Genomic DNA, 23,443 nt, shown 5'->3' on the forward strand with positions numbered 1-23,443 from the left:
CTTCAGTGAATATATTTTAAGAAAATACATTCAATGTACTATTCAAAGAGTAAAAATAATACAAACATATCAAGTATTAATAATTAAGAATAAAAAACTTTCTGTTTTTTGGGACAGGTCCTAGAATATAGATAAATTCTGCTTCTCCTCTCCTACTGTTTGGTAGACTCTTCTGAGAGTCGACTCTGACCTAATCACAACTTAACTTTTTCATTATTCAGCATTCTCAAAACAAGCAACATATAAATTAAGATTTGTCACGCAGACAATGTATTTCTTGCTTCAAAAGGCATAAAGGAAAAGATAGAAGCAGACACATCCTATAAGGTTAATATCACCCTAATGCAAAACTAGATAAAGACAAGGCAAAAAAAAAAAAAAATCCAAAAAACTAAAGGCCAATATCTCTCATTAACAAAAATGCAAAAATCCTCAACAAAATATTAACAAATCGATTCCAACAATGTGTAAAAATAATTACATACCAGGACCAAGTGAGATTCATCCTAGATATGCAAGGCTGGTTCTACATACAAAAATCCATTAACATAATTTATGATATCAACAGGCTGAAGAAGAAAAGCTTGCATGATCTTACCAAAAGATACTGGAAAAGCATTTGACAAAAAACAATGCCCATTCATTACTAAAACTCTCTGCAAAATAGGAATAAAAGGTAACTTCCTCAACTTGAAAAGAAGATTTACAAAAAACCTACAGCTAACATCATACTTAATGGCAAGAAACTACAACCTTTCCTGCTAAAGTCAAGAACAAGGAAAGGATGTTCCCTCTTACAATATCACACCAAAAGTCTTAGTTAATACAAGAGAAGAAAATAAAAGTATGCTGATTGGGAGGGAAGAAATAAAACTGTCTTTGTTTAAAGATGACATAATTGTCTACATAGAAAATCTGAAAGAATCAACCAAAAAACTCTTGGAACTAGTAAGCAATTACAGCATGGATACAAGATTAATATATATAAGTCAACTGCTTCCCAACATCTTAACAATGAATACGTGATATCTGAAATTAAAAACATAATAACATATGTTGCAAGCCCCACAAAATGAAATAAGCATAAATCTCATAAAATTTGTACAAAATCTATATGAGAAAAACTACAAAACTCTGACGAAAGAAATCAAAGAACTAAATAAATACAGAGATACTCTGTTTGTGGACAGTTTCTCATTTGGGGCTGCTATAACGAAGTACCACAGAATAGGCATCTTATAAATGACAGAAATTTATTTCTCACAGTTCTGGAGGCTGGAATTCTATGAGACTAAGGTGCTAGCATGGTCAGGTTCTAGTGAGAGTCCTGTTCCAGGCTGTAGACTTCTTGTTGTGTTCTCATATGGCAGAAAGCTCCAGAGAGTGCTATGGGGACTTTTTTATAAAGGCACTCATCCATGAGGACTCCACTCTCATGATCTAATCATCTCCCCAAAGTCCTATCTCCTAATACTATCACATTGTTAGGATGTCATCATATGAATTTGGGGGTGGGGGATGGGGACATATATTCAGTCCATAACAGACAAGAAAACTCAATATTGTCAAGATGCCAGTTCTTCCCAACTTGATCTGTAGATTCAACACAATCCTAATCAAAATTCCAGCAAGTTATTTTGTGACTATCAACAAACTGATTCTAAAGTTTATTACAGAGAGTCAAAAGACCCAGCAGAGCCAACACAATATTGAAGGACTGACACTATGCAACTTCAAGACTTACTATAAAGTTATAGTAATCAAGACAGTGTAGTTTTGGAGAAATAGAAAAATAGTTCAATGAAACTGAATGAAGAGCCCAGAAACAGACCCGTGCAAATAGTCACTGATCTTTGACAAAGAAGCAAAGACAATACAAATGAGAAAAGACAGTCTTTTCAACAAATGATGCTGGAATTGGACGTCCACATGCAAAAAACTGAATCTAGACACAGACCTTACACACTTCACAAAAATGAACTCAGAATTGATTATAAATCTAAACATAAAATCCAAAACTATAAAACTCCTAGAAGGTACCATAGCAGAAAATCAAGATGACTTTGGGTTTGAAGATGACATTTTAAATACAACACCGAAGGCACAATCCATGAAAAATAATTAGTAAGTTGGACTTTATTAAAATTTAAAAATTCTGCTCTGTTAAGACAATGTTGAGAGAATGAGAAAACAAGCTACAGACTGGGAGAAAATATTTGCAAAAGACTAATAAAAGACTGTTATTCAGAATATACAAAAAACTCTTGAAATTCAACAAGAAAATGAACAACTTGATTAAAAATTGGGAAAAAGTTCTCACCTCAACAAACACTTCACCAAAAGAGATACACTGATTGCATGATTGCAAATAAGCATATGAAAAGATGCTCAACATCATGCATCATGTGTCAGTAGGGAACTGCAAATTAAAACGAGATATTGCTACATGCCTATTAGAATGGCCAAAATCTAAAACACTGGCAATACCAAATGATGGAGAGAATGCAGAGCAAGAAGAACTCTCATTCGCTGCTATTGAGAATGCATAATTGGAAGACAGTTTGGCAGTTTCTTATAAAATGAAACAAATTCTTACCACACAATCCAGCAAAAACATTCTTTGGTATTTACCCAAAGAGGTGAAAACTTATGCCCATACAAAAATCTCAACGTCGATGTTTTAGCAGTTTTATTCATAACTGCCGAAACTTGGAACCAACCAGTATGTCCTCGAGTAGGTGTAAAATAAAGTGTGGTACACCCAAATAATGGAATATTCAGCGCTCAAAGAAATGAAATATAAAGCCATGAAAATACATGGGAGGAACCTTAAATGCGTATTACCAAGTCAAAGAAGCGAATTTGAAAAGGCTACATACTCTACGATTCCAACTACATGACATGATAGAAAAGGCAAAACTATAGAAAAGATTAGTGGTTTCCAGGGGTTAGAAAGGAGAGAGGATAAATTGGCAGAGTACAGATTTTTGGGCACTGAAACTATTCTGTATCATACTAAAATGGCAGACACGTGAAATTACACATTTCTCGTATCAAAACCCATCAAATATACAACACCAAGAGTGACCCTGGTATAAAATATTAACTTTGATTTATCAACGTAAGTTCATCAGTTGTAACAAATGTACTATTCTGGTACAGAATGTTAACAGGCTATACATATGTGGGGTCAGAGAATATATGGGAACTCTCTGTACTTTCTGCTCAATTTTGCTATGAACATAAAACTGATCTAAAAAATAAAAGTATCTTAAAAAAGAAGTTGGAAGATGTGAATGTACTTAATGCCACTGAACTATATACACTTTCAAATGATTAAAATTGTAAATTTCAACTCGTGTGTATCTTACCACAATTTTTTAAACGTCATAAAAGAGTTCTAGCAACATTAGGAACTAAGAAGGTATTCTATTCAGATGTCTGTTGCCTTTCTATCTTTTCTCACTCTACCTACCTGACCTTTTGCCTCTCCTTTGAATTCATCTATTTTATAAACATGATCATTTAAGAATGTATTCCCTTTAAAGCAATACTTTTTTATAATATATTATTATATAAAGCAAAACTTTTTCTAACTACTTCTTTCTGACATGGATCTTCTGTACCAGTGAAAGTGTGGTCCTTAAATCAGCATCAGCAGCATCAACATCAACTAGGAACTTGTAAGAACTGCATATTTTGGTACCACCCCTGAACTTCTGAATCAGAATCTGCTTTTTAACAAGATGCATGATAAAGTCTGAGTATAATGTTCTAGAAGCCTTAGTTCTCGTGCACCCTTCTAGCTCCCTTTATGTTCCTGGCAAGATGCATGAATTCCAGGAATAAAGGAAGCAAAGCACAAAAGTCAAATAGATATGTACAGTTTTTGTAAAAGGAGAAGGGGTAAAAATGCAGTAGTGCAAAGTTATATTTTAAAGATGTCAAGGATACAGATGGGAAAACAGAATCATTCATGAAAGAATCAGTGATACACCAAGCCAAAATACGATAAGCCATTTATTCTATATTATTTAGGGAATAAAGGAAATGGAAAAGCAGATGAATGCTTATGAAAAAGAAACAGTGTCTTGGATCAGGAAACCAGGGAGAAAAAAGACTAAGAAGAGAGTTTACCAATTAAAAAAAAAAAAAAGCCCTACAATAATTCTCCTAATCTGAGTCCTCATTTTGACCAAAATATTTCCGAACTCTTTTACCCTGAAAAGATTTTAAATGTTTTAAAAATATCAGTGGTATTCCCCAAATTACATTTACACACCAAAGTATAGTCTTTACAAAGACTATCCTGAAGACAATGAGAACAGTTAGCTTACTCATTTTATAGAAAGCAAGGCTCAAAAAATGACCAGGGACACCAGAAAGTCAACATGAAATGAAAGGTCTTTCAGTTTTAGCGTTACATTCATTAAAATAATAAATTAATATTGGTATTTTATACTCTAGCAATGGATGAGACTTTTTAATTTACTGTGTCCTCAAGCAAAAATATTGCTAGTTGTATTTAATCTGTAAAATTTAAAAGCAGAGTAGATAAAATAGCAGTTAAAGGTAGACAAAATAGCAGTTAGGAGTACAGAGTCTGACCACAGATCAGATGGGTTTGAATCTTGGCTCTGCCATTTACAAACTGTGCAAAGAATCTTAACTTCTCCGTCCCTCTGTGGCTAGTCCTGCCTTCTTTGGCTGGCTGTTTATGAGGATTAAATAAGAAACAATGATTAGCATAAAGCCTGGCACATAGCACACAAAACTCAAAAATGTTTATTTTTTTGTGTGAAAAAAAAAATTTAAAGTATTTCTTAAAGCAGAATCTTCCAAGGATAAAGGGCTACCCTATCTTAATATAACTGGCGTTGCAGTCATGAGTTTCAGTCAGTGATGGACCACATATATGATGGTAGTCACATAAGGTTCTAAGGGAACTAAAAAAAATTCCTATCACCTAGTAACACTGTAGCCCTCATACAGTGTTAGCCATCATACACAATGTAGCCATCATACATAATGGAAAGCATTACTCACATATTTGTGGTGATACTGGAAAAAAAAATAACCCTACTGTGCCGCCAGTTACATAAAAGTATAGTTACATAATACTTGATAATAATAAACTACTATATTACTGGTTTATTTATCTACTATCCTATACTTTTTATCATTATTTCAGACTGTACTCCTTCTACTTATTTTTTTTTGCAAAGTTAGAAAGAGCCTTGGGCAGCTCTTTCAGGAGGTATTCCAGAAGGCACTGTTATCATAGGAGATGACAGCTCCATGCTTGTTACTGCCTCTGAAGACCTTCCAATGGGACAAGATGTGGAAGTAGAAGACAGTTATATCAATTATTCTGACCCTGCGTAGGCCTAGGATAAGGTGTGTGTTTTGGTATTAGTTTTTAACCAAAAAAAGCTTTTAAAAATTTAAAAATAAAAAAGGCTTATAGAATATAAAGGAAGAAAATACTTTTGTACAGCTGTACAGTTTGTGTTTTAAGCTGACAAGAGTCAAAAAGTTAAAAAATTAAACATTTATAAAGCAAAAATGTTACAGTAAGCTAAGGTTAATTTATTACTGAGGAAATTTTTATAATAAATTTTGGTGTAACCTAAGTATACAGTGTTTATAACAACTACAGTCACATACAGTAATGTCCTAGGCCTTCCCATTCATTCATTCACCACTCACTCACTGAGTCACCCAGAGCAACTTCCAGTCCTGTAAGCTCCATTCATAGTAAGTGCCCTATATAGGGGTAATATTTTTAATCTCTTATATTAATACCATATATTTACTGTACCTTTTCTATATTTAGATGTTTAATATCTTCATAAATACTTACTATTGTGTTAACAACTGCCTACATTATTCAGCACAGTAACACGTTGCACAGGTTTGTAGCTTAGGGGCAATAGGCTCTACCATATAGCCTAGGTGTACAGTAGGCTATACTATCTAGAATTGTGTTAAGTACAGTCTATGATGTTCACACAATGACGAAATTGTCTAACAATTTCTCAGAACGCATCCTTGTCATCAAGCAACACATGACTGACTGTGTTGCATACTATATGCAGACTACATGATTCCACATATATAAAGTTTTAGAAAATGCAAACTAACCTACAGTGACAGAAAGTAGGTTAATCATTGCTTAGGGAAGGAGTGAGGGTTTGTAGACACAGAAGGGAGAGGTAGGATACAGGGATTATAAAAAGAACTAAGAAACTTTTTGGGGTTCATTATTTTGATGTCATGATAGAGTGTATCCATAAATCAAAACTCATCCAATTGTACAGTTTATTACATGTCAATTGTATTTCAATAAAGCTTTCAAAAATCCACTTAATCAAATAGCATTAACTATTCCAACTAAAGACAATAATCACATACTATAAAATGCTTATTTTCTACTGCCTATTCACAAAAAAAACTGATTTAAACTTAGTAATATTAGACATAAGCTTTAAAATATATAAAAGAGTACAGTGCCTAGCAACAATCTACAACTATAAAACAATAGATGAATTGGGTTATTAGGCATTTGTAATTTGTCTATGTCAAAGTCAAAAATTTCTCCACAGAAACCATTTCACCCAGTGGCGAAGTTCCAGGCCAGTTTCCAAATCCTATTTAAGCAGTAGGAATTAATTATCCTTCCTTTCTTCTGTATCATCATTTTTCCCTCTTCTGAATCACTTCCATTGGCATAGAGACATGCTATAATTTCACCCATCTTAAAAAAAAAAAGCAACCACCACCACCACCACCAAAAACTTCTCTTGATCCCACTTCTCCCTCCAACCACTCCTCTCCCAATTTCTGTTCTCCTTTACGGCAAAATTTCTTGAATGAGTTATCTGATTTCTCTCTTCCAATTCTCACTAAAATCTGTCCTGTTCAGGCTTTCATTCTCAGCACTGTGCCAAACCACCTCACCAAGGCCGGTTATCTGTTATAGCCAATGGTTAATTCTCAGGCCTCTTCTCACTCAAACTATTAACAGCATCTGATACAACTCAACTGCGATTCACTCCTTTAAACGCCTACTTAAGTTGACTTCCAGGGCACCTCAAGTTCTTGGCTTTTCTCCCACCTCCTCCTCAGTCTCCTTTGCTAGTGCATCCCTTTCTTTATCTTCTGTACCTCTAATTCTTTGAGGACTCCAGGACTTAGTCCTTGTACCTTTTCTCTTATTTTTATCTAAGCTCACTTCATTAGTAATCTCATTCATATTATGTTTTCTTAAGATGAGATACATCTATAACTTACATGTTTCACTATAACCCGCAAATAAGGTCAACTATAGATAATTCTACTAATATTCGGTGAGGCAGCTACAAATAAAAAACAAATTCAAATAGAAACAACATAATTAAAAATAAGTGACTTAATTTTCAATAAATCATCACCATCTTTCTGTAGTTTAAGTTCAACATTATTGGTATAGTCACTTAAAATTCAAAATAATAAAGCTAAATTGATGATAACCAAAACAAATATTTATTGTTTATTCTAGTCATTGATTACATTGGAAACATTTACATACCACACTGAGTATTTAATGGAAAATGTAAATCATGATCTTGTCTATGGTCCTAGTTCCCTAGTCTTAAAATTTAACAGTAGCATCTTATGTTAATATAGACTTGTTCCAAAAGCCCTTTTATAACAATTATCTCTTATACCTCAAATAATATTTAATTAGAATAGTAAAATAAATACTATTTTCACCGCACTTTCTGGTCCTAACATGACCTCTCACATAACAGTTAATAACGAGTGAATTTAATTAAAATTGTTGAGGAACTGATAAATCCATCCCTACTATACGAAATACATATTGAAATTCACGTTTAACTGATAAGAAGTCATTAATGTCATCTTTCTGTACTTAGTATAGCATTACCAAAAAATTTACATTTTCTTTTTAATGCTAATGAATGAAATTAAGTTCTGTATGTACAAATCCACTGAAAGACATGCTCTATTTCATTTCCTTCTGTGATAGTGAAAATGTTGATTTTTATGATGTTAACACTATCTATTGTATATGAGATATGCAGTTGTGCACTGCCTCTATCACAATGAAAAAGACTTGCTTTTGCAAGCAAGAAGAATACATTTTAAAATACAGGAATCAGTAGCAATACATAACCACCTTCATCCCTCCAAGATTCCCACTTCAAATGATGTGGCTTTACTACTTGCCAAGCCTAGAGCAACTGTTAGAAGTATATAGACAAGAGCAAGGCTTTTAAAACTGGACCCCATCTCTCTTAAGGACTCCACTGCCAGTACTTCCAGTCCTGAGGAGTAGCACCTTTCCTTCCACTACTAAGCACATCAAGTGTCTGTGCACAGACTTTTTAAATAGTTCTACCTATGACATCTCCATCTCCGAAGTGTCTCTTTCTGACATGAATATTCTACCCTATCCATTCATTGCCTCATTATTATAAAACAACTTTGTCCTTACCAAGTTCCTGCAATCCTGTCATTCTCCTCTACTTTCAAAACCATCAACACACTTTTGCTTTGCTTCCCTTCCTACTCACTACCATCTCACATTCCTCTTCAGAGATCTGGCCAGACCACAAGGTCTTATCCCCTGTCCCAAGAGAACAGTCATATTAAGAATGCAACACATTATATCCTTTGATCACACCTTCAGCATCCTCTTCTGTCTCTCCTTTTTCTTTCCACTAAATGTTAGGCATCAACAGTTTTGTTATACCTAGTTCTTTCTACACTTTCTCCTCTTCATAAATCCATCACTGCCAGATCTTTAACCATCAATTCTAAATTACTTACACAAACTTAAACAATCAACCCTAACAGTCCTGACAATATATACTCCTGCGCTATCAGTCTGCCAGACAGCTCCACAGGGACATCTCACTAATTCAAATTCAAAATATCCAAAATCAAATTCATTATCCATCATTCCCCACTCCCCCCCACCCCAAAAAGGAAACTTACTCATTCTTTGGGCTTCTCTATTTCTAGTAACAGCACCAAATCACTTAGGATTTGAGATCATCTTTAAATTAAAGCAAAGTACTGGATTCTCCATTAATCAGTTCAGTCAACTTTCAAATGTATGCAAATTGCTGGTAAAATAGTTGCATCTCATCAAAAGGACACAATATACCCATTTTCATTCAACTCCTTTGATGGTACACAAATTTGATACACTGCACATGACTTGAACTCTGAAATCAATCCCCAACACTCACCTCCAGTATTGCGACCTAACAAGTAAATCAAAATAATCCCATTTTTTCATTACATCTAGATGAAGCTTAAGTCAGGGGTAAGCCCCAGGCAGTTAAATTTTAGTGACTATTGTAAAAAAATTCTGTAGTGGTCTATACTTAAAACTTAGTTCCCACCACAAATAATGAGAATCATACTTCTTCACAGGGTTGTTGTGAGGATTAAATCACATACGTAAGGTATTTAGTACAACGCCTAGCATATGCAGGTGCTCAAAATTTTTCCAAAATTAAGAAACCAAACAGCAAATCCATGAAGCTCAGAGATCATCAAGCATGATAAATACCAGAAAATCTACACCTAGGCATGTGATGTTCAAACTGCAGAAAACCAAAGACAAAGAAAAATTTTGAAAGACAGAGAGAAACTACTTTACCTATAGAGGGACAAGGATAAAAATTAGATTGGACTTCTCCTCGGTAATCATACAAAATGAGAGGCAAACTAGGACAACCACTTACCAAACATTTTAAAAAGAAAGAAGTATAACTGATATGCTAAGAGAGGAGAGAAAAGGAAACCATACAAAGTGCTCAATTAAAGTCAGAGCAGAAAAAGGGAGGACATTTTTTGGGGGTGGAGGGGGTGAAACAGAGGTTCCTTCCATCACTCAGACCGGGGTACAGTGGCGCAATCTTGGCTCACTGCAAACTCCGCCTCCCAGGCTCAAGTGATCCTACTACCTCAGCCTCCCAAGTAGCTGGGACTACAGGTGCATGTGACCACACCTGGCTAATTTCTGTATTTTTTTTTGTAGAGACAAGGTTTCACCGTATTGCCCAGGCTGGTGTCAAACTTCTGGGCTCAAGTGATTGGACTGACTCAGCCTCCTAAAGTGTTGGGATTACAGGTGTGAGCCACCAGCCCAGCCAACTTTTTCTTTTTAATGAAACAAAGAACAAGTGCAATGAATAAAAAACAGTTGCAAATACTGTAGATTTTAATACTATTATATCAATAATCACTTTAAATATGAATGGTCTAAATATACCAATTAAAAGATAAGAGACAGAGTAGATTTAAAAAAAAGATCTAACTATATATTGTACACAAGAAACCCACTTTAAATATAGAAATAGATTAAACGTAAAGAAATGGAGAAAGATATACCATGCTAACATGAGTCAAAACAAATCTGAAGTAGCTGTATCAATTTGAGACAAAGTAGGTTTCTGAGCACGGGAAATTAACAGGGATAAAGAAAGGCATTGCATTACGATAAAGGGGCAAATTGTCCAAGACCTAACAATTCTTAATGTATATGCACCTAACAGAGCATCAAAATGTGAAGCAAAAACTGATAAAACTACAAAGGGAAACATGAACTCATGATCACAGCTGGAGATATCAACATCCTTCTATCGGTAATTAACTGACAGGCGAAAAATCAGTAACAATGCAGTTGAACTAAATACCATCAATCAACTGGATCTAACTGATATTTATATAGTACTTCAACAACAGCAGAATACACATTATTCTCAAGCTCACATAAGTCATTCACTGAGACAGACTATATTCTAGGCCATAAAACACATCTGAAAAAATTTAAAAGAACAGAACTAATAGAGTATATGCTCTCAGACCACAATGCAATTAAACCAGAAAGCAATCTCAGAAAGATAGATGGGAAAATCTCAAAACGTTTGGAGATTAAACATCACACTTCTAAATAACACATGGTTCAAAGTTTCAAGAGAAATTTCTTAATACTTTGTATTAAGTGAAAATGAAAATACAATTTATCAAAATGTGTGGGATACATCAAAAGCAGTGCTTGGTGGGAAATTTATGGCACCAAGTGTATATACAGATGGTCCGCAGTTTATGATGGGGTTATATCCCAATAAACCTATTTTAAGTTGAAAATATCATGAAGTCTGTATTAGAAAAGTAGAAGGATCTATAAAACCATAAAAACCCTAGAAGAAAACCTAGGCAATACCATTCAGGACATGGGCATGGGCAAGGACTTCATGACTAAAACACCAAAAGCAATGGCAACAAAAGCCAAAATAGACAAATGGGATCTAATTAAACTAAAGAGCTTCTGCACAGCAAAAGAAACTACCATCAGAGTGAACAGGCAACCTACAGAATGGGAGAAAATTTTTGCAATCTACCCTTCTGACAAAGGGCTAATATTCAGAATCTACAAAGAACTCAAACAAATTTACAAGAAAAAAACAAACAACTCCATCAAAAAGTGGACAAAGGATATGAACAGACACTTCTCAAAAGAAGACATCTATGCAGCCAACAGACACATGAAAAAATGCTCATCATCACTGGTCATTAAAGAAATGCAAATCAAAACCACAATGAGATATCACCTCACGCCAGTTAGGATGGCAATCATTAAAAAGTCAGGAAACAACAGATGCTGGAGAGAATGTGGAGAAATAGGAACGCTTTTACACTGTTGGTGGGAGTGTAAATTAGTTCAACCATTGTGGAAGACAGTGTGGCGATTCCTCAAGGATCTAGAACTAGAATTACCATTTGACTCAGCAATCCCATTACTGGGTATATACCCAAAGGATTACAAATCATGCTACTATAAAGACAAATGCACACGTATGTTTAATGCGATACTATTCACAACAGCAAAGACTTGGAACCAACCCAAATGTCCATCAATGATAGACTGGATTAAGAAAATGTGGCACATATACACCATGGAATAATTAAGGCAGAAATCTATGAAATTGAAAACAGGAAATCAAGAGAAAAAAATGAAACTAAATGAAGATTCTTTGAAAATAACAAAAATTGATAAATTTGTAGTCATGTATTATGATGTACCACACAGGGCTTTTATTTTGGTTTTAAAAAAAATGAGTGCTACTATTCAAAATAGCAAAGATATGGAATCAACCTAAGTGTCCATCAACGGCTGATTAAAGAAAATTTAAATGCAAACAATCAAATACTATTCAGCCATTAAAAAGAATGAAATCATCTCTTTTGCAGCAACATGGATGGAACCAGAGGCCATTATCCTAAGTGAACTAACTCAGAAACAGAAAGTCAAATACCATATTTTCTCATTTATAAGTGGGAGCTAAATAATTTGTATACATGGACATAAAGAGTGGAATAATAGATAATGGAGACTCGGAAGAGTGGAAGGATAGATGGTGTGTGAGGGATGAGAAATTATTTAATGGGTACAATGTATACTATACTAAAAAGCCAGGCTTTGCCACTATGCAATATATCCATGTAACTAAACTGTACGTGTACCCTCTAAATCTATAAAAGTAATTTTAAGAAATGAGTGCTAGTCTTCATCCTCGACTAAAATATAAAATGCTTCACTGTTCCTCCCTTTTCATTTAACCTTTCCATAATTCTCTGGCATAACCTCTAGCACATGCATGTTATAAAAATTTAGCAAATTTAGCAAATTTAGCAAGACGTCCCTATTAAAACAACTAGAAAACAAACTTACTTTTGTAGCATAAGGTGAAAACATAACACACTTGTTTTTTTGGTAAAGGAATCAAACAAGTTATTCCATGCCCTGACACAAAAGCTTTTCTTCTTTTCAAATAAGTTAGTCAATGTAACTTTATTGGAGTAGACCTGGCTAGGTTAGGAATAAAGAATGGCTACATGCTGGACTAACTACTATCAAGCACACCAAATTAAAAAAAAAAAACAAAACTTTGCTGTCATCATCATCCAATAGATGTCACCACACCCAAAATCCACCTCCTTAGAATTCCTTTAGGACCTTTAGTTTAAGAAATGGTACCTTTGCAGCATAAGGGAGTAGGAAAAAAATGGGACTTTGAAATCACACATATCTGTGTTCAAATTCCACCTCCATTTCTATTAGCCATGTAACCTTGAGCAAATTACTTGATCTATGAGAGGACTCAGTTTGCTGTTTGACAAGTACCACAAACACAATTCTAACAGTTTATGCAAAAAGGAGGACTTATGACAGGTAACTAGGATGTCTCTGGAACCCAATCTCAGGACCATGGACAAAGGAACTCAAATACAGTCAGGACTCTGCGCATCTGTTTCTTTGCACTCTTTGTTCTAGAAGCCCCGGCTTATCTAGCCACAGGGCAAGAAACAAGGCCATTAAGAGTTCCAGAGTTTTGTATCTCACAGCTTCAGCAACTGAAGAGAAAACAAATTATTCAGCCTCTGGGCATGGAGGACCCAGGAAAAGTTCTGAGTGACTTGGCTTAGTGCAAGTGTCTAAAACCAGGCCAATAAACCACAGAAATGAACAGAATCGTGATTGGTATCTCTGGCCTCTTCCAAGCCAAAGTGATCTTTATAAAAGACAGATCTGATCCAGTAATTAACCTGATTAAAACTCTTCATGGCCTTCCCCAATAGACTTAAAATCCTTAACCTTGTTAAACCAAGCCTCATGTAGGCCCTCTGCATAGTCTGGCTTCTGTTTACCTCTGCAACCTCACATCAAGTCACAATCCCTCTTACACTAAGCTTTAACTGTTTCACCTGTTCTTTGAATTCTCTTCCTTTTCCACCTAGCTAACTAGTAGAAACTAATCTTGCCTCTAAGAAGCCTCCCCTGACTCCCAATGTAAATCCAGTTCCCTCTTCTTTTCCTTGATAGCATTCACCAAAATTTCTAAGTACAAATGTATTTGTTCGACACCTGTTTTTTACTATACTGTTAACTCCAAGAGAATAGAGACCTATCCTTTTCAGCACCTACTTGGCCCTCAATAATTATGTGCTGATTATGAACTATGAATCACTGGTTTAACAAGGGGGACCCACTAAATGAACCAATTACAAATGAGGGGACGGTAGCAGGCAGGCAGAATTGCTGTCATCAAGTTATTAAAATGACTGCTCCAACAGAAACTTACTGGTAAAAGGGGAGATAAAGCAGTTCTGAGACAATCTGGGCTTCTGCTAGGCAGAACAAACAACTTGTTCAATTCAGTTAACCTTTTTCTTCAATTAAATCCTTATAGGGCTATGATAGCAATTAAACAAGATAAATAATAAATGTGACAGCATCTATACAGTATCTTGTACATCTAGCAAGCAAGCAATGTCACTTCTTTTCCTTTTGGACCATGTTACACATTATTTTTGAATATCACTGATCTCCAAATAATTATTAAATACTCCAATGCATATGACAAAAATAGATGTGTTTCATGACCTCTTCCCTCACAGCACCCTGATCTTTCCACAGAGGAACAGAAGGCTTCTCTTTTATTCTGTAGTAATTGCATACACTCAAAATCCATTTAGCTTAAACCAAAAACAGGCACTGGGAACACAAAAATGAAGCAAAGCAAAACAAAACAACCAAACGCTAACAACAAAACTGTCCTCAAGGAGTTCACAGATTCACTTTCTCAATCTGCCTTCAGCTCCATCACATCCATACCAAAGCTCCACAGCACCCCAGGTAAGGCTGCTACAAATACAAGATACCCCGTACTTTATGAGGCAATAATCCATCTTTATATCTTCATACTCCCACCTCATGACCTCATTCCAATATTTTTCCCTTAAAAAAATTCTATGGAGATTCACTGGATATGATCTTTCCTCAAAGTATAAACAAAATCTACCCTGACTTTACTAACAGCTCAAAATAAGGAAACAAAGGAAACAATCCAAAAGAAAAATCCTGTTTCTTGACAGTGCTGGGAGTTTATTTTTAAAAATTAAAACAAACAAAAAACCCATCACAAAAATAACGCCTTTAAGAGACTAAAAAATCTTGCTTCTGAGAACAGGCACGTGTGAAAGGATCAAGACTACTTTATTTTTCAGAGGTAGGTCCAGAAAGAAGAAATGTCCTCATAAGAGGGACGTAAGCGGTAACTTTAGGGAAAATGAACTCTCAGGAAAAAAAGGGGGTTACACCAAGCTTCGAAGTACCTTAGAATTTCATTTGTAGCTAAAACAGATCTCAGAAGTCATCTACTTCTACCTTTTCATTTTATAATCAACATCTCGAGAAGTAAAGTCACACAGAAGACTGCATTTCCTTCTAATTTTTGTCATGCCCTAACTTCTCGTCCCAGATAATGTAAGCCTATGCCACTCACTGAACTGACAAACAGCCTCCTCTTCAAGTCCACTGGGTGAAAGAGAACAAGTTCCTAATAATGTTGTCATGTCTAACACAAGAGTTACAGATCCTAGCATTTCAAGGTAGATCTGAAACTTATTTTTCCCACAGAAAGATTGTCATACAAATTATTATAGGTATTTTAATATACTTATGCTAATTATTAACATAATTTTATAATTTCTTTAGTATTATTAACATAATCCTATAATTCAGGTATTTTATTATTTAAATAGGCTTTAGTGGGCTGTCTGTGACTCTAACCACTAAGTATACCGTTTCTGAGAAAATAAGACTCAAGTTCCAAACCATTTTACAAGTTGTAAAATGTAATCAATTGTGTAGTAAGTTAGAACTACCAATTCACAAAGACTCAAAATTATAAGCTGAATGTGATAAACTAAAAACACAAGATTCTTAATTTTATAAAAAGTTCCACCTCAGGGGTCATTTATTTTTAACAACTAGGTACTCAAGCATTCAGCACAGAATTTACATATATCTTTTTATTACTATTTCACTAGAAAACATAAGTCACAAAGAATCAAACACACTTCTATCTAGTGTAGGAAAAACAAAAAATATGTTAACATAAATCTTCATAAAGTGAGCTATAAGAAGAAAATTGTTAATATTTCATAAATCAAAGACTGCTAACATATACATTATTAAGTATCTAGTGCCAGTTCAAAAGTGTACAGGTAATGGAATTATATCTGAGCAGGTAAATGGAGTTCAAAGAACCTCCAAATTCATTTTTCTCTTTTCTCCTGAGATAAAGTTATACATTTCATTAATTATAATGTTTGATAAATCTTTAAAAATGTTTCACTAAATATATTAATTCAATGGATATTCTTTACCCATTCATTTTATTTGTTTAACAAAGAAAATTGAGCCCCTACTATTTGTTAAACTGTCAACTGACAGTTTACTGACAACTTTGGATTTATGACAATAAGCTGCAGGTCAGTTTCTCTCCTCAAAGAACTAAGAAAAACCATGACTTTACTGCATTTACCCAAGTGACAGTGACAGCTAAATTTTAATTCATTTAAGAAAACATTATAAAACCATCAAATTCTCAAAAACGAAACCATACAATAGTAACTTTAAACACACTTTAATAGTCTTATCTATATGAAGTTTTCTCACAAAGTAACCAAAACCACTGTTTTGGTAAAAGTGCTAATAATATAATCTTTTGATAGTAGTCCAATAAGGAAATCACAAGGTACTATGTACTGTGATAATGAAAATCAAACACTTGGAAAAGATATCTTAAGTTATTCCTAAAATAAAGCAAAATGTATAATTAAATATAGTCTTATACAATATTAAAACTGTCTCTGAATATATGAATATTTACAAACGTGAGTAATAAAGTTACTCTATAGCATACCTTATAAATGATCACAACTATGTATTTTGGATTTTAACACCTGCAAATTTTTAACAAAAAAGGCCTTAATATTTTTTGAATATATTATTCTTCACTAACAATTCAATATTCTACTTATTATCAAGTCATAATTTTTGTTTACTATTAACTATTTTATCTATATGTTTAACTATATGTAGGTATTAACTGTAATAACCTTTATGTCTGCAATTATTTAAAACCCTTGATAGATGAGAAACATTGTTCAGTTCAGAGGCATACCTCTCCAAAGCAAAAATCAATGTTCATCAGCCATTCTAACATGCCATGGAAAATCCTGACATTTTTTCATTGTATTTTTCACAGAAATTTTTTTATCATTCATCAGCTAAAAGATTTACATTTTCTTTAAAAGGATTACAAAAACACACCTTTCCTGAATTTATGCACACTACCCACTAAATATTATCTCCATTTACATATAAGGAAACCAAGGCACAAAGGTGTCCATTTTGTAAATTGCAAGGTCATTTCCTAATCAAGCAATTAATCCTACACCATCAACTTATATTATATGTGCGCCACTTCCAAGTGCCATAAAACAATTACTATACCTTAAAACTGCCTCTGCAATGGTTATATGTGATTCTCTTTTATCAAAAGGGTTAATGCAACAAGCTTAAACAAGGAAAGATGGAAAAGGAAAATTATAAAAATACAACACTTACTTTTGATAGTGAATCATTTATTTTTAAATAATGAGATGTAAACAGTTTTTAACATAGAAATCAAGTAACCAACAGTTGTTTCTTATATTTGCAAAAAAAAAAATTCATCCTTTAGGTAGATCATGCAAAACTGAAGCCTACTCATACTTGTAGATTAAAGTTAGAAAAAAAAACTGGATTCTAAAACAAGTAATTAAATACATGATATTGCAAAGAAAAAAGTGAATAAAAAATAAAATCAGATAAATTAGGGAATGACTGATATGATGGTTAAAATCCTCATCTTAAATATTAAATTATTCCATTCAATGGCAGGCAACGATTAGTAATGACATATTCTGCTGCTGAAAAACGAATACAAAACTTTTCTTATTCAAAACTTCCGAAATTTTATATCAAATACTTCATTCAAATATTCAACATAAACAAAAATGTTTCCTAACAGAAACTTAGAGCACAAAGGATAAACTGTTCCTGAGAGTTCAAATTGAGACTGCATTTCTAATTATGATATAATGCTACGAACAATCAGAAAAATGAATGTTACCTACCATGCAAATTTAAATTTAAGAACATTAGACGGATTGAATAACCAATAAGTCAATTACATCAATTAGTGAACAGAAAAAAGACCTTAGCTAATCGTGAATCTAACACCAAAGAAAAAATTTAAGTCGAATCCACCGCACATCTTATTATATAGAAAAGGAAATGATTAGAGTAAGTCGTATTTAAGTACCTAGTCTAGCTGGGGATCAATTAATTAATCGGTTATAGGGCAGGTCGCGAATGTTGAGATCGGATGTGCTTTCTTTCATCGTTATTCCAGTTCATCATCCGCAAGTGCAAGAGAAGGTGTCAGAGTACCGAAGCTAGGGGGCATGCTGTAGCAAGGGGAAAAGAAAAATGGGAAAGGTGCAATGGATGCTGCATAGTTGAATAATTATCTGGGTGGCACAATGGGCGAGTCCTGCCGACATGAGCGCTGAGTGAGCGGCTCCGTAACTCTGCCCGAGGCAGCCCCCATGAACAGGCACCAGAAGCCACAGCACCGCTTCGCCTCTCCTTCCAACGAAGAAAAGGATGCCCGCACTCGCTTTACCGTTATCTCTTTAGACACCGACTCGCGGAGCAAACACGCAAACGCACGAGCTCGCTTTACTGAGCCCCGGGCACGTAGGGCGAGCAGGGGATTCTCTGTAGCCCGGGGCTACCGCCTCCCCCGGAAAAAGGCACGGGGCGGACGGCGGGCGCGGGTGGGCAGGGAAGCCTGGGCGGTGGCACCTCAGGTGAGACCCGCAGTCTCTCCAGCGAGAGCAGCCCCGGGGCGGTCCCTGCAGCCGAGCCCCAGGCGCGCCCGCCGCCGTCTCCCTCGGCACCCAGCCCCGCTGGCGGGTGGGCGGTGGGCGCTCGGAAAACCTGCGGATGGGGGTGGGGGCCGGGGCGGGGGAGGCGCGCCCATCCATCCCCGTCACCTTTGCGGGCCACACATCACTCGGTCTGCTCCGGCCAGTAAGGAAGAGTTCCTCTCCCAACACCCCCTCCCCGAAAAAAGCAATTCCTCAGGGACTCGCGCTCACCGTGAAATCTTGGGGGCTCTCGCCTTACCCCTTCTTCATGCTTCAGCAGCGGTCGCCGGTCCCCCTCGGCTCGCGGGACTCCACCTAGGGCCCCCAGGAGGGTCGGGCTCTGGGGCGGAACCCGCTCAGGTCAGCGGCCGAGGCGCCAGGCCACAGCGAACGCCGCCTGGGGCGCCAACCGGCCGCCGGACCCACCGTGTGCTCGACGCGCGAGTGAACAACACCGCGAGCTGCGGTTCCCCCCGCCCCCTCCCCGCGCGAGACGCTCCACAACCGGGCGCAGGGACCCGCGCCAGAAGTAGGGGGACGGCGGGACTCTTTCCGCCTATGGTCCCATCCTTGCCCCCCGCCCCAGGAGCTATTCCCGGCCAGTCAGAGGTCTCAAAACTTCAGATTCTCACTTTCCTCTTCAGCCTCCAGTGCCCAGGTGCAGCCGAGGTGGGAAACCCAGCCTCCGCCCACTCCCCCATTAGTGGGGCCGAAGCTCGCTCTTCCCCCCTTTCCTGAGGTTCTGTGGTATTGCCCAATCCTCAGTTTGGGGGAGGGGGACGGAGAGAACACTGCTTGGCTAGGGAATGAGGGAAGATGATAGCCAATTGAATGGAACATCCATTCGGGGGCGGGGTCAAAGAGGGACACGCCCCCTCCCCGCCCCCTCGTACCAAACTACACTTCCCATTGTGCCCTCTCGCGCTTCCTGCCGCGCTGCACGCTGGGAGTGCAGGACCGCGAGGCCTCAAGGTATTTTGGAACTCGTATTCTTTAGTCAACTAGGTCCTAAAAGTTATAAGCTATTATAATTCTCTCTTTTTCCCTAGATAAACTTTTTTAAGCTCTCACTTCGACAGTAGTTATTCTAATAATAATTAGCTTATTGTTTCAAAATGTAACACATTATTTCTTAGCAAAGAAAGTTAATGATGTGTTCCATCGCAATCTGTCAGGACCTGGGAGCCTCTTCTTCCGCCCTGGCAGGGTCTCCACAGAAGATTTGTTGCCGTCATGTCGGCTGCGATTGCAGCTCTGGCCGCTTCCTATGGTTCGGGTTCAGGGTCCGAATCGGACTCGGACAGTGAGAGCAGTCGGTGTCCGCTGCCAGCCGCCGACTCCCTCATGCACTTGACTAAATCGCCTTCAGCAAAGCCGTCTCTAGCAGTGGCAGTGGACTCGGCTCCGGAGGTGGCAGTTAAGGTAAGCACTTTTGCTGCTAATGCGGTGTGGGAATTGTTGGCTTCAGCTCCAAAACTGCCAGCCGCTTGTTAGGTACCGGGTTACCTCTTTCTCAGTGCTCAGAGGTAATTTGCCAACGTTTGAATTTCTTCTCCTTCCCACATGCATCCTCGGGAGAAGCAGAATTGGAAGTTCGGAATAGCCCTCCGATGCTCTCTGCCCTTGCCTCCCGCCATCAGAAAGCAAGTGGAAGGAGGGGGTGAAATTTGAATTTGTGGATTAGGGACATAGCCTGGAAAGTGCAGATGTAATCTCGGAACATAAGTGAAATTAGATCAGAACTTCCCCAACTAGAGTATTGTGCCTTCACTTGAAGTGAGCAGTGGCCTCGATTTGTCTTATTTTTGAAGAGCTAGGTTCTAATCCTGGCACCACCACTTATGTGAACTTGGACAAGTTATGCAGCCTCCTCTCTTTGCTCACCTGTACAGTGGAGATCATTTTCAAAACATCTGTCTACATGAGAAGATGAGTGTGAAAATTGAGTGAAATTACACAAATAAAGCATATATAGCACAGAGCCAACTAGTGAGAGTGCAGTAAATGTTTTATGATTGTGTATGTTAATACAGTGAGAAAAAGGCCTTGGATTTGAGAAACAGCTGCATAATCTCAATGGAGGAAGCTGATTAATAAGGCAAGAGTTTCCAGGCAGAGGTGACAGGCAAGCCTGAGAACGCAAAGAGCCTAGTGGGTTTGAAGAACTGAGGAAAAGCTGATGTGTCTAGAGCCTGATGAGAGCATCTACCAATTGGTAGTGTAGGCCTAGAAGAGCCCGAGGTAGGTGATCAGCTCAAGATGTGAAGAGGGGAGGCAGTGTCCAAAAATTCCCTTGTATCATGTCCCCAAGTCTAGTTTAATGACTTAAGAAGTGTTTTACAGGTTTTTAACAAGCTGTATGTGAATTTTACTTTTTAAAAATGGACATCTGTCATGAAAGAATGCTTAGAATCCTCCTAACTTACTATCAAAACAAGACTTTCCAAACTTAAGCCCCTCCAGCAACTTCCTGAGTCTTCTTTCACAGCTCAGCTTTTTGGGGCTCTCTTTTTGTCTTCGTCTCATTTTCTCCTCAACCCAATGCAGTCTGGCCCTATCCTCTTGGGAAACTACTGTCTGTGAGTCATGTCCCAGGCCTTCCAGTTGTCAGGTTCAACCATCTGACTTAAATGTCTGCATCAAATGACACTGTTCATTAGTTCCTCTTTCTTGAAACTTTCTCTCCGTTTCGCTTCCATGGGGCTCTACTCAGCATTCTGTTCCAATTATTTTACTCTCCCTTTTCAATACTGGTGTTTCCCAGGACTCTGCTCTTAGTCCTCTTTGCATTCCACATATTCTCCCATACCTTCAACCTCAGTCTGTGCTGCTTCTAGCTCAAGGTGAACACCGTGAAATGGTTAGCACAGGCTCTGGAATTAAGACTGTAATTCAAATCCTGCCTCCAGCACTTACCCACCTGGGGACCTTGGATAAGTTACTTAAATGCTCTGTACCTAATTTTTGCTGATCTGTAAAGTAGGAATAACAGTAGTACCTATCTAACAGAATTATAATAATTGTCATAAAAGATGTAAAGCCCTTTTAACAGTGCCACATACAATGAACACTAGTTAAATGCTTGCTATCCTTTTATTTCCAGTTCTATCCTCCTTGCTAGCTTACGAACTTGAGAGGTATATAAAAATCTCCCACTGTAATTGTACATTTGTCTCTTGCAGGTTGGCGCTCAGCCACCTCCAATTCAGTGTGTTGAAAAATTATTTTCTTTCCCTCAAAATCCACTTCTGTTTTTCCCATTTTGATCTGTCATCCCACAATCCACCCACTAGTTCAAGCTGAGAACAAAGGAGGTATCCTTTTCTCTTCCTTCTTCCTCAGCCCCTGAAGCTAGTCATTCAATTGACTCTAACATTGCTGTTTCATTAATTTCTCTCACGTCAACTCCTTCCTTGCTATTTTCACTGGTGCAGGCTTCATATCTTCCTTATTTCTCCCAGGAGTTATTCTTTTCTTTCTCTTTCAGCCTCTTCTTTTGGGTAGTGGGTCCTGTCCACTTTAACTCAATGATATTCATCAAATCTCTCTCTTCTGCTGCCACTGTTTAGTTCAGATTCTCATCTTTTCTCTTCAGACAGTTGTAGCCTTCTAACTGATCTTTCTACTTCTTCCTTTCTTGTCTCCCAGTTTTATACCGCATTCTTTTCTCCACAGTGCACTTAGAATGATCTTTGTAAATTCCACTTGCATCGTATCACTTCCCTGCCCAAAGACACCATGTTGTCCAATGGGTGATTTCTTAAGTTTTTTTAGTAGCATGTGAGGCCTGCTATTCTCCCATGCTGAACTCTTTACAAAGCCCTGAAAGCCGAATTTTCTTTCTTTCTCTGAAGATTTTGCCCATGCTAGTCTTTCTGCCTGGAAATCCCTTGCCTAGTGCCTCCTTCCCCTACTCCAAACACTATGGTCCTTCAGTCTCAGTGCACGTTTCCTCCTATTTTACGTTAGCCCCTTTATCATATCTTAACTATAGCACTTAGCACATTGCTGTGACTTGTTCATCTTTTTCTTTCCTCTGAACTGCGAGACCCTGGGGTCCAGAGACTGTTGTATCCATTCGTTTGTGTCTCCAGTGCCTAGTACACAAGATTAGGGAAGTATATTTGGTAAGAGAATGGAATGAAAAAGAAAGTCTTGTAAAAGTATGCACATTAAGAATCAGAATTTTAGAGCTGGACAGGCAGTGGCAGGGATGGGGGTGTTTGTCTAGAGCTCACTTAGTGCAATCATGAATAAATAAGGAAACCCAGGAGGAAAGGTTGCATAAGGTACCAGAGGTCCATTAGAGGTAGAGCTGGGGCTAGTCCACCCAGTGGTCTGGGTTCTATGAGAGAGTAGAGGGCATTGCTTATTGTTAGTTTATGAACCAACACTTGTTTATATGAAGGGAAAACAAACTTATACATAGTAAATATAATGATTGCAAATGATTGGAAAATTGGAAAATGACCAAGGGAGATGTGAAGCATGCAAATATATTCATCTGTAGTTGACTAATTGTATTATGATTAATAGCAAGCATTTTGGCAGAGAATACATTTTTGCAGCGTTTTTAATCCATGTTTTTTCTGAG

The 23,443-nt window shown here is 37.2% G+C and overlaps 2 protein-coding genes across 14 annotated transcripts in view; one reads left to right on the forward strand and one right to left on the reverse strand.

Annotated features, from left to right (window-relative positions):
- Positions 1–19,659, reverse strand: part of WASF1 (WASP family member 1) — a 78,863-nt gene extending 59,204 nt beyond the window's left edge. For 3 of the 11 annotated variants that reach the window (XM_054490469.1, XM_054490470.1, XM_054490466.1), the window contains exons 1-2: positions 19,081–19,610; positions 18,240–18,384 (exon numbers count right to left, since the gene is read on the reverse strand). The gene's annotated coding sequence lies outside the window, so the exon portion shown is untranslated. Of the gene's footprint in view, positions 1–18,239; positions 18,385–19,080 lie in introns of all 11 variants that reach the window. The other 8 variants (XM_054490467.2, XM_054490465.2, XM_054490462.2 and 5 more) reach the window with 7 other exon arrangements.
- Positions 18,505–23,443, forward strand: part of CDC40 (cell division cycle 40) — a 52,757-nt gene continuing 47,818 nt past the window's right edge. The window contains exons 1-2 of one of the 3 annotated variants that reach the window (XM_054490460.2): positions 18,505–18,789; positions 20,025–20,271. In XM_054490460.2, the coding sequence (XP_054346435.2) occupies positions 20,083–20,271 (189 nt within the window). In that variant the 5' untranslated portion in view covers positions 18,505–18,789; positions 20,025–20,082. Of the gene's footprint in view, positions 18,790–19,637; positions 20,272–23,443 lie in introns of those variants that run through there. The other 2 variants (XM_054490459.2, XM_054490458.2) reach the window with 2 other exon arrangements.

The sequence above is a fragment of the Pongo pygmaeus genome, chromosome 5 (assembly GCF_028885625.2).
Source record: "Pongo pygmaeus isolate AG05252 chromosome 5, NHGRI_mPonPyg2-v2.0_pri, whole genome shotgun sequence".
Lineage (NCBI taxonomy): Eukaryota > Metazoa > Chordata > Mammalia > Primates > Hominidae > Pongo > Pongo pygmaeus.